The sequence below is a fragment of the Lipotes vexillifer genome, unplaced genomic scaffold, assembly GCF_000442215.2.
Source record: "Lipotes vexillifer unplaced genomic scaffold, Lipotes_vexillifer_v1.1 scaffold439, whole genome shotgun sequence".
Classification (NCBI taxonomy): domain Eukaryota; kingdom Metazoa; phylum Chordata; class Mammalia; order Artiodactyla; family Lipotidae; genus Lipotes; species Lipotes vexillifer.
In genome coordinates, this window is record NW_006798732.1 from 2,743,871 (window position 1) to 2,755,054 (window position 11,184).

Consider the following 11,184-nt stretch of genomic DNA (forward strand, 5'->3'; position numbering starts at 1 on the left):
GCCCTCCACGTCCGAAGCCTGTGCCCCGCAACGGGAGAGGACAAAACAGGGAGAGGCCCACGTACCACAAAAAAAAAAAAAAAAAAATTTCTTAGCAAGCCTGCAATCCAACAATCTGAGTCTAATTTCTTTTTTCTTCTGGAACAGCATCTTCTCTTTTTCCTTGGAGTTTCCTTCTGGTCTCATCTCTTGAGCCCTAGGTTTATGAGTGCTGAATTATCAGCATAAAATTGGCTTGCAAATAAACCGAAGGCAAAGCAATATATTTTACTAGCTTGACTTACGTGGTTCTATGCCACTCACTTGGAGCTCTGACTCTTTACCATTTCTACTCCTGAGAGATGAAGAGCATCTCTGAGCCAAGCTCTGCGCCGGGCGCCAGCCCCTCTGTCATCATTAATAAACAGTCGTTGGCAGGGTTCGCGGCTCTTGCTCTATGAGTGGCATGTTTGGAGGAAAAAATGCTGAGAGCATTGAAAGCCAGCTGGACGGCTGTGATGGCTGTGTCACCTCACCGGGTCTCAACCGCTGCCCCCTGACTGCAGACAGTGGGGAACAGGAGAAGGAGACTTCTGTTCCCCATTGCACCTCCACCTACCATCCTGTCTCACTGGGTCCGACAGGACGCCCGGAAGGATGGCCCTGGGAGCGTGCTTGCCATCGCACTGCCACCTCCTAGCTTCTGGCACCCTTTTAGGAACCGAGTTACTCGAGCACGTGATGGGTCACCTCGGCCTGCCAGCCCCTTGTCCCCTGCTCCGGGTTCCTGCGGTAATCGGAGTGGTCTCACCGGTCCACGCTGGCTGGCTCCAGCCAGGGGCCTGTGCAGCCAGAGGGATCTGTAAGAATGTAGTCAGCTCCCGTTAGCCCTCTCCTTCCCCCCAGACCAGCCACCCTTGAATATTTTCTGTCTGTTGTGAACTAAAGGCGAAAGTGCTCAGCCTGGCCTTTGGCCCAGCAGGTCGTGTGGCCCGCCTGGCCTGTCCGCTCACCTGGGCCACCGGCCTCCTCCTGGCCTCACCCACGTGGCTGCACCCGCTCCTTTGACTGCGGCCTTCCATCACGCCGGCACCTCCTCCCGTCCGGACCTGCGCCCAGGCTTCTCTCCTCAGGTGAAACTTCCCTGACGCCCCGGCCCGGTGAAAGCCCCCGTTGTGGGTTTCCCTGGCCCTCTGCCCCTCTCCCTTATGGCACCTCTTGGACTTAAAATCTCCATTTATTGGGATGGGCTTTAAAAAATTAAAATCGCTCTTCCCCACTGAACTGTGAGTTCCAGAAAAGCAAAGACCACGTCTGTGTTTGTTTACCAGGATGTCTCTAAGGCCTGGCATCGGACTCGGCAAATAGTTAAGTAAATAGGAAGCAAATTTGTTGAATGAAAGAATACAGAAGTGATTTCAGGCAGCTTTCTCCCTGTTTTACTCTTGAATACATGCTTCATCTCAGCTTAGTCATGTTTATTTCCTCCTTATCAGCAGTAAGGGGAGGGGATTACTCTACATACTGGTTAGGGTAATGCTTCTTTATTTCAAAGATTTTATTTAAATCCAGGAAAAACATTGTTTTTTAAGATGTCCTCTATTCATCTTTTAAGAAGAAATTTTGAGAAAAGTGAGAGAAAGCAGCATTCGTCTGATCTCGGCATGTCTGAAGCATGATCGCAACCACGGACGTCGGCCTCCTGGTCATGGAAAGGAACCTGAGCTGGTAAAATATCCTAAGGCCGGTAGAGCCTGGAGTTGTCTGAGAAGCAGCAGGGGATGGACGACAACTAGCAAAAGAATTGCATTAATTCAAGACGTAGAAAAGCTTATTGGAAGCATTCTTCAAAACCCTTCAGAAGCTAGTAAAATAATATTTTACTGCGTTTTTCGCCAGCTCCTAAAACCTCACAAATGCAAATGCGTGATAAAATGTGAAAATAAGTATTGGCAACTAATTACATTCTCAGGGGAGATTTAATTGAAAAGGAGCATATTCGCATATTTGCACTACTCTCTTCAGTAAGATGTTTATGGCATCTGGTCAAAGTAGAACGGACATTTGAAAATCCTTTGACATAGCTGGTATTTAAAGAATAGCAATTGGCTAACATTTGTGGCTCTGTACATTGAATATTTTGGCTCCCATCCGCTGGTATTCATTCTGAAAGATTTATAATCCTTTGGGGAGTGTGGTCAGTGACAAGAGTAGAAGTAAATCCTGAAATGTGGAAAAACTAACTTTCCCTCATAAAATACTGTTCTAAAAAAATCCCTCAAGCCTATGAATATGTTTCCAGATTTTCAGAAAAAGCTGATGATTTACAGAAAAAAATATTTTTTCTATAAGGATCTAACTTCTTAATGATAAATGTAAATTTGCCATCATTTGGCTTCAAAATTGGCCTAGAGATAATTCAGCAAAATACAGGGCCTTACCTTTCGGGCATCAGCTGCACTTACATGACTTTTAAAAATGTATGTCGTCAGTTGTAGCATCAGTAATGAAATAAAACTCAAAAGGTGGAAATAGTCTACAAGAGACAAATGAAAAGCACTTGAACTAGGAAGCAAAGCTTGTGCTGAGTGTCTAAGTAGAAAAGTGCTGTCATCACAGAAACCAGAATGCAGGCGTAGGGGTCGAGAAGGTCCTCCGTCACGTGCGGCCGAGAACGTCAGGACAGAACATCCCCGTCCAGGGAGTGGCCTGGGGGGCGGAAGTGCTTTTGGACGACTTCTCGCCTCCTGCTTGTGCTTGAGTCTGGAGCCACTGTCTCAAGAACCCTCTCGACCCGAGGCCCTCGGCTTCCATTTCAAACCTTTAATGTAGGAGCCCACCTCTGTTCCTGCAGGTGCCCCGGGAGGATCCTTCTGCCTCCTTTCTCCATTTAAGTTCAGAAAAAGAGCCTTGTTTAATGACTTGTTTCCCTTATTTTCTTTGCTTTTCCTTTTCCTGTATTATTTTTCTTAATCAATTATGGTTAGCACTTAGATTCTTCCTTATGGTTTACAAAATATCTACCTTTTCCTAAGAGGTGCTGGCATGTGGGATCCTGTGTCTGACAGCAGTGACAGAGGGTGTGTTGCGTTATGTTTTAAAACCCACTGTGGGGAAATTGGTGGTGTTGAAATTTCTCCTGATATCGAGAAAAAGATGCTAAAAGCTATAAGTACAACACTTATTATTTTAATGGAATAAAGAGATAAATGTAAGTAACAGAATTAAGGCTCTCGTCATTCTAAACTTAATCTTGAATATGGAGGACAGCCTAGAGGGAAAGTTAGAATGAAAGCAGAAATGGCGCTCATAGCACTTTTAGAGAAGTGGAAGGAATGTTCTGGAAAGGAGTTAGTAGGAAGTCTGAGCCTAAGCGTTTCCTCCTTCACTTTCTGATGCTCACCCTCTACTGATCCCACTTTAGTTTCTTATGTTAAAAGAAACATATTGTGTTGAATTCACAAAGGATTGGCATGTGTGCATTTGTGTGATGTGAAGGAGGGGGTGGGTAGCTTGAAGATAATTTCCATGTTTTGTGCTAAGACTACCTATCTACATACACATGTATGTAATATATAGCAATATAAAGTAATGATTTGCAAATGATAATAAATATGACTTGAAGGTGTCTTCCCTCAAAAAAGAGAGGTTTATTGGAGGCCATTGCTACTATGTTTTGAGGTAGAAATCCAGGGCTGTCGTTTATGAACACCTTTTACAAAAATAGTTTATTCTTGACTCCGTTAGAAATGTTGCTTTTGTGTCTTATGAACTATTTTGGGGACTCTTATTTACCAACCACTCTCAATAGCAGTCGCAGCAATATGTACTATGCTGTGTTCTTCAAAGATTTTCAAAGCGTTAATGATCAGTGGACATTGCTTAAGAATTCCTGCAATGAATTCTGATTTAATTTCCTGGCAGGCCTGATTCACCGATCAATCATTAAAAGTTTTTGAATCTCTTGGATTTTTTAAAAAAGCAATTCCCCACTGCTCTTCATTTGTGGTGATTAGCTAAATAGACACTGATTTGCGTGTTGGTGGCCAGTGTTTCGTTCACGACAGTGAAACTGTCTTTCTTCTCCTTCAGTCCCCCCATCGGTAGGTCCCCGGGTTTAATGGAACTACCTTCTCTTTCTCAGCCCCACGCCCTCACTCCACTTACTCTCGGTCCCCGTGTGGACGGCTGTGCTGCTTCCCACGTGGCTTTGCTTTCCCCAGGCTTCCTCTGTCCCAGACTGTTCTGTGTACACGTGTAAGAATAATTTTCAGACACGGTTTGCGTTGCAGGGTACACAGTTCAGGGACTGCCTGTTACCTCCACATAAAACTCACGTTCCTCAGACCATCTCTCAAGGCTCGCCCCCTGGCTCTACTTAATATCCCCATACCACCTAATGTCGCAGCTGTTTAAAGCAGACAGACCACCTTTACATGGTGGCTCTCGACTGGAGCAATGTTTTACGACGCCCTGCGCAGCTTTCTTGTGCTTCAGCTCTGCATGATTCATTTAACAAATTATAATCCACTCAGAGAATTTAAAAGAATTGAACATGCTGTGTATGGGGTCACACACTTCCCGGTTCATGGATTCATCACCCTTTAGCAAATTTCCATGGGAGTGTGAGCTTATTTAACCTTCCTGTGGCCTTGCGTCTTTGCAGGGAGGAAATCAGACGGCTACGGTGATTGCATTGTGTTGCATGCAGGACTTCAACTTAGCACAAGAGACCTGCCAGTTGGCGATCAGGGATGTTGGAGGCCTTGAAGTTTTAATCAATTTACTCGAGACAGATGAAGTCAAATGTATGGTGAGTGGCTGGCTCACAGTGGACGAGGGGCCTCGTTCGCGCCTTCACCTGCTTCTCTTCTCAGTGCTGGGCGTCTGCCCTTCCTGCTGCTTGCTTCTTGTCTTTACGATTACTGACAACCGCTTCTGCTGTTAGCTGTTAGCTGCTCTTGTCAACTCTCTGCTTCTCTTCCTTCTCTTCTGGCTCTCTTCCATTAGCATGTGCTTCTTAAATGATGAACGTTTGTTTACTTAATTGAAGGAAAATGCGGGGGGTATGTGTAACCCCTGGGAATAGAAACTGTTCCCTTGAGAAACTTAATTGGGGAAGGATTTTAGGTAGCTTGGAATTTTTTAAAGAATATAGCGCTGGTTGTGCATTAAGCACCCATATTCATCTATAACTTTTTCTTCTCCTTTAGATTGGTTCGTTAAAAATCCTGAAGGAAATCAGTCATAATCCTCAAATCAGACGTAACATTGTTGACCTTGGGGGCTTGCCAGTCATGGTTAATATTCTTGACTCTCCACATAAGAGCCTGAAATGTTTGGCAGCTGAGACAATTGCGAACGTCGCCAAGTTTAGGAGAGCCTGGCGGGCGGTGAGACGCCACGGGGGCATCACCAAACTGGTGAGTCAGTGCCACTCAGGGCGGCGGGCCCCCCGCCGTCCTTCCCGGCTCCTCCCGGACATCAAATAACCACTGGGCGTGCTCTGGGAATCTTCTCTTTGGTTAACGTGTCCTTGAAAATTATTTTTGTGTATTTACATTGGCGAGTAGCCAAAAAACATGTTCAACCTCATTTTTCAAAGAAATACAAATTTAAACAAATAGAAGTAATTTTTACGTATCCCATAGGTAGGGATACATTCGTGTGTGTGGGCAGCGTTGGTAAGAGGGTGGTGACTTACTTCACGCAGTCTGAAACTATCAGAACATGGTTAATCAACTGTACTCCAGTATAAAATAAAAAGTTAAAAAAAAAAAAAAAAGGGAGGGTAGTGAGACCCTCTGCAGTGGAACACTGTCTGGTAGCCCATGTCCTCTGCTGTGGTGACCTCACTATGAGGAAGTGTCCTCCATGGAGACAGTCAGAGCTGCAGGCACTTACTCATCTCATTGCTACTTAGAGGGGAGACAACTGAAAACAGCATGTTTTACAGTATGAGGTTAGTAAAATAATATGCATCATATCCATAAGAAGCATCCACTGTCAGCTGTCAGTATTGTGTTTTGGAAGTTTATATAGTAGCATGTTTAATATTATATAAAATCATAACAGGATTAAAAACTGATGATACCCATGATCCAAACTTTTAAAGACCAGAGCTAACAAGTATAGAAAAATCACTTGAAGTAAATACACAAAATGGTTCATCAGGGGTTTTCTCTGAAATGACCACCAAATTTCCTTCCTACTTTTCTACATTTGCCAGTTTGTTGTGTACTACTTTTATATTGAGAAAAAATGATTATTTCAGTAACTATCGCTGAAAGAAAAAAGTAGGCTCAGTGCCCCTGCCACAGCAGGAGGGATCTTTATGAAGTGCAATATGGAAGTGCATTTGTATCCTCACTGGATCTTGAGTCGCTACCACGGCTTTTATCACGCTGGATTGTCACCATTTCCCTACTTTAAGTTCCTGAAGATGAGAGACGTGTCTTATTCATCTTAGTGTCATCCTCAGCACCCCGCCCAGGACCTCACACATATAAACAGTTAATAAATATCTATCGAATTCATATGGATTTAATGTGAATAAGTACACAGTGAAGCATGTTCAGAAATTTACTGAAAGAGATTCTGTGTGTTCACTTTATCCACTTGTAATCTGTAGAGCACTATACCTTATAATCATTTGCCTCAAAAACAAGGTGGACTTATGGCTGGATAGATGGGTGAATAGATAGCTAGCTATGTGATAAAACAGACGTGGAAGAATGTTAATTATAGAATCCAGGTGGTGGGTATGTGGATGTTGCTATATTCTTTCAGCCTTTGTGTGTGTTTGAGAATTTTCATAATAAAACGTTGGGGGGAAAGTAGTTATTACTGTGATTATCATTGTCCTGCTTAAATAATGAAATCGTATGGTAGGCTGACGTGGCTGTCCACCGAAAGTACTCCATAAGAATGAAAGACAGAACACTAACATATGTTTTTATGGACATCTTTCGCGTCATGTTTAGGGGCCTGGAGTTTGGAGAGTTACAGTCACGTAATCAAAATAATGACATACATTTTAATTTAATTTTAAATAATAGCAAAATTAGGAACAGGAAAGACCATTCATGGATAAACTTGAAATTGCTGGGTTGGGAACACATCTGACTTCTCAACCAGGATTGGGGATCCACTTTTGGTTGGGTACGTGTGTTGGGGGGCAGTATGTGACACACAGGCAAGAGTCCCCAACGAAGACTGGAAATGAGGGACATCACACAGTACAGAGATGAAGCCGTGGGCTGATTATGGCCCCAGAGCAAGGGAACCAAGGGCAGGATCAGAGCAGGCAGGAGGGCACTGGGCACCTAGATGGCATTCAGGCTCTGGAGGGGCAGCTCGATAAGACTGGGCAGAAGGTGTGACGCCTCAGCAAGCAGGGAGAGTGCACCCAGGCCGGAAGCACTGCATGTCCAGGGCCGTCAGTTCCGAGGGCACTTTACGTGCTCCTCTGTATGTAGAGCGTACTCGGTCCTTTCACTGAAAACCATTTCGAATGCCTCTAGAGGTGTAGATCCACAGAACAAGGTGGTGGGAATACAAGTATAAATATAAATGTAAATAAATGTATGTCCCCGCCCACAGTGATGTCACAGCCTCATGGTGGTGGGGATGTGAGGGCAGTGGAGATATGGGCAAAAATAGAAGCATAATGGTGAGTGTATTAGGTATTTCGAGCAAGTCAGTACTGGGAATAGTGGAGGAACTAAGGGGGCTGATCAGTCAACTCTACTTGGAGAAGGAGGGTCAAGAAACGAACATAACGAAACACAAACACACAGATACAGAGAACAGACTAGTGGTTACCACTGGGGAGAGTGGAGGGGGTGGGGACAATACAGGGGATTAAAAGGTACAAACTACTATGTATGAAATAATTAAGCAACAAGGATATATTGTACGGCACAGGGAAATATAGCTATTATTTTACAATAGCTTTAAATGGAGTATAATCTATAGAATTATTGAATGTTGTGCAGCTGACACTAATATATTGTAAATCAGCTATACTTCAATGAAAAATTTAAAAACTTAAATGAATTAGTTAATTAAGTAGGATAGAGAGAAAATTTTTTTTTAATAATTTTTTTTTTTTTTTTAAAAAGAGAGGCTGGAGAGAGGAGATGTCACCTTTCTTGAGTCTTGAAAGGTGAGTAGGTGTCTATCAGGCAGACACATCAGGCAAAAGCATTTAAAGAAGATGAAGCCACGTTGGTAAAGGCCCAGAGCTGGGAAACAACACTGAATGTTTGGAAACTAAGTGGTGTAACGTGGCCAGACCTTGGGTGAGGTGGGCTGAGTCGTGAGAGACGAAGATTGAGGGCCATGGACATCACACACAGTCTTGTCCAAGAGCTACGGAGTTTGGACTTTGTACAGATAACGAGGGAATAACTAGTACATAGACAGGTACTTTTAGACCGTCTTCCCCGTGATCAAGCCCATTGTCTTGCTGTCCTGGGCCCGGTAGTTAGCTGGAAGCCGTGTAAATCGTCTTCCCCCACGTTCTTGAGCCATAACTAATTAGACCATGAGTGTCCTCCTGATGCAAATCAGGGTCCTCTCTCCAGGAGTTTGGGGTCAGGAATCAGTGACTCAGTCCAGGCTACTGCCTTCTAAACGGTGGCCGTAGTGCAGTGGGCAGTATCCATGGGATCTGGTCTCCGGTTACGCGTGGGATTAAGACAGCTCTGGGAAGCCTGGCTTCCCTTCCTCCCCGGCCACTCTGCTGTATGCATGTAAATTGCCTCTCCCTCAAGGGCTTCAGTGACTTTGGTTACTGCCGAGAAGAGAAAGGATCCTTGCTGCTGTGCGTTTGGTTTAGTTGGTTTCGGCAGTGCAGGGGGAGGGCCATGTCCTCCAAAGAGGCCTCGTGGTTTTAAGAGCCTGGTTGGTTCAGGCCATTCAGCTCTCACTGGAAAAGTTCTCCTGGCTTTAGGGAGCCTACTTTTCTGAGATACCAGGGGTGAGGGTGTGCTTTACAAATCTTACTAATGTAAATGTTAGAGCTGTATTAAGAAAATACTCTCTTGGGGGGCTTAAATTCCTTGTGGGAAGGAAATGTAAAAGCTCCCAAGTCTGGAGGAAGGCGTTTCGAAGGTTCTGTTTGTTTCTTTGACTGCTGTGTGCTACGCAAGTTAATTTCTTAAAGGATTCTTACTTCTGAGGGAGGTGAGCTTGGTAGCAACCCTGCAGAAATTGCGGGGTGGGTTAAGTCTTTTTTTTTTTGAAGCCAGGCTGGCCCTAGGTCCTTTTGCAAGCTGTGATAGCCAGATATTGGAAGTCCACCTCACACCCCAAATATATGCCAGTGACTGTAGGGCATATATATGCCAGTGACTGTAGGGCACTAACTCTCATCATTAAAGACTGGGACCTTTATAGGTCAAAATCTCCTATTAGGGTGGATGCTCCCCTAAACAATGTCATCTACAGCCTGGCAGCATTAACTTTTTAACTGTACTTTATATTAACTTAATATTTTCAGGCTCCAGTGTGTTTTCATCCCTTTTTTCCTTTTTATTTTGGGCCTCAGACAATCCAGAGAAGCACATGTAGCAGACAGTGTCAGATGCTGCTACATATGTTACCATACCTCTTCCCTCTTGCGTCTCCCTCCCTCCCACCCTCCCTATCCCACCCCAGGGTTAAGTCTTATCTCGAAGATTCCCGCTTATGTTGTATTGATCTGTTCTCGTAGGTCGCTCTGCTTGACTGTAGGCAGCATGCCACAGAGCCTGCGGAGCGGAGCCTGTACGAGGCCCACGATGGGGAGGTGGCCCGCTGCGGGGCACTGGCGCTGTGGAGCTGCAGCAAGAGCTACGCGAATAAAGAAGCCATTCGTAGAGCTGGGGGCATCCCTCTGTTGGCTCAGTTACTGAAGACTTCTCATGAAAACATGCTAATCCCAGTAGTGGGGACGTTGCAGGAATGTGCCTCAGAGGTATGCAGGCCAGCTCTGCTTCCCTTGCTCTCATTCACCTTGACTTTCCTTAGCGGAATCATAACTTTTAAGGTTAACATGACTGCTAAGGAATTTTTTTTAAGAAGTCACCCTTCTATTTGAAAGAGACGATCAAACTAATGGAAAATGAATTACATTGATACCTGGATGATATGTTTTTGAAAATGTTGACTAAATTCTCTTATTGTTATAACGGTGTGTTAAACTTGGACTGTGGTGTTTATCTACTAAGAAAGTTTTTTCAGTGTAGTTATTAATAAATGTGTGCATAGGCGCTTATATTTATGCATATTTATGCAATATATAACTATTAAAGTTTACTTTCCTAGGAAAACTACCGAGCTGCAATCAAAGCTGAAAGGATAATTGAAAATCTGGTAAAGAAGCTAAATAGTGAAAATAAGCAGCTGCAGAAGCACTGCGCCATGGCCATCTACCAGGTACGGCGGCTCTTCCTCACGGGGTGTAAGGTGCTGTTTCATGAGGTCCCATCCTCCGGGGATGGGACTCGGGAATCTGCGTTTTTAACAGGAACCCCCTAGGGATTTTCATGCACACATAGGTCTGAGAACCACTGTCCTGTGGTAATGGCAGATGCCTTTAAATGTCAGAGAGAAATCTGCTGCAGCATGTCTGATTATTTACAATTCTGTAAGACACTTACATGTCTCTGTCTGCTAAAATGATGTAACTTTGGTGTAAAATAGCCAGATATGTACGTGGTGCCTCTATATCGCCTTTCATATATCCTATTCAAACACAGCGGTCTCAGGAAATATACCTCCCACCAACACAAGATAGATGTATGAGTGTGTGTGTGTGTGTATTCCTGTTTTATCTTTTTATTAATTTGCTGATTTTAATCTTCATTAACTTTTTGTGGGTTACAAGTTTCATAGTATACAAAAAAAGTAGATTAGAATGGTAAAGGGGAAGAAAAGATGGCTTTGACAAATTCATACTTGGCTGGCTACTGGCAGCACAAGCTTCTGCCTAGTTAGAGTAGATCTCCTAGAAGAATGCATCTCAAAATGTGCAAAGTGAGAGAATGTGCCAGAAAGATGGAGTCAGAGAGGGGTTCGGGTCAGTCAGCAGAGGGTCGCATGAGTTCTCTGGGGCGGCCATAACTGTACACACTGGGTGGCCTAAACAACAGCAATCTGTTTCTTCACAGTTCTGGGAGCTGGAAATCTGAGATCAGGTGTCAGCAGGGTTGGTTCCTG

General features: G+C 44.2%; 1 protein-coding gene across 1 annotated transcript in view; it reads left to right on the forward strand.

Annotated features, from left to right (window-relative positions):
* ODAD2 (outer dynein arm docking complex subunit 2) overlaps positions 1-11,184 on the forward strand; it is a 177,140-nt gene that overhangs the window by 41,738 nt on the left and 124,218 nt on the right. Inside the window, exons 10-13 of the mRNA XM_007470911.1 lie at positions 4,646-4,792; positions 5,193-5,402; positions 9,698-9,940; positions 10,291-10,401. Of these exons, the coding sequence (XP_007470973.1) occupies positions 4,646-4,792; positions 5,193-5,402; positions 9,698-9,940; positions 10,291-10,401 (711 nt within the window). The remainder of the gene's footprint in view (positions 1-4,645; positions 4,793-5,192; positions 5,403-9,697; positions 9,941-10,290; positions 10,402-11,184) is intronic.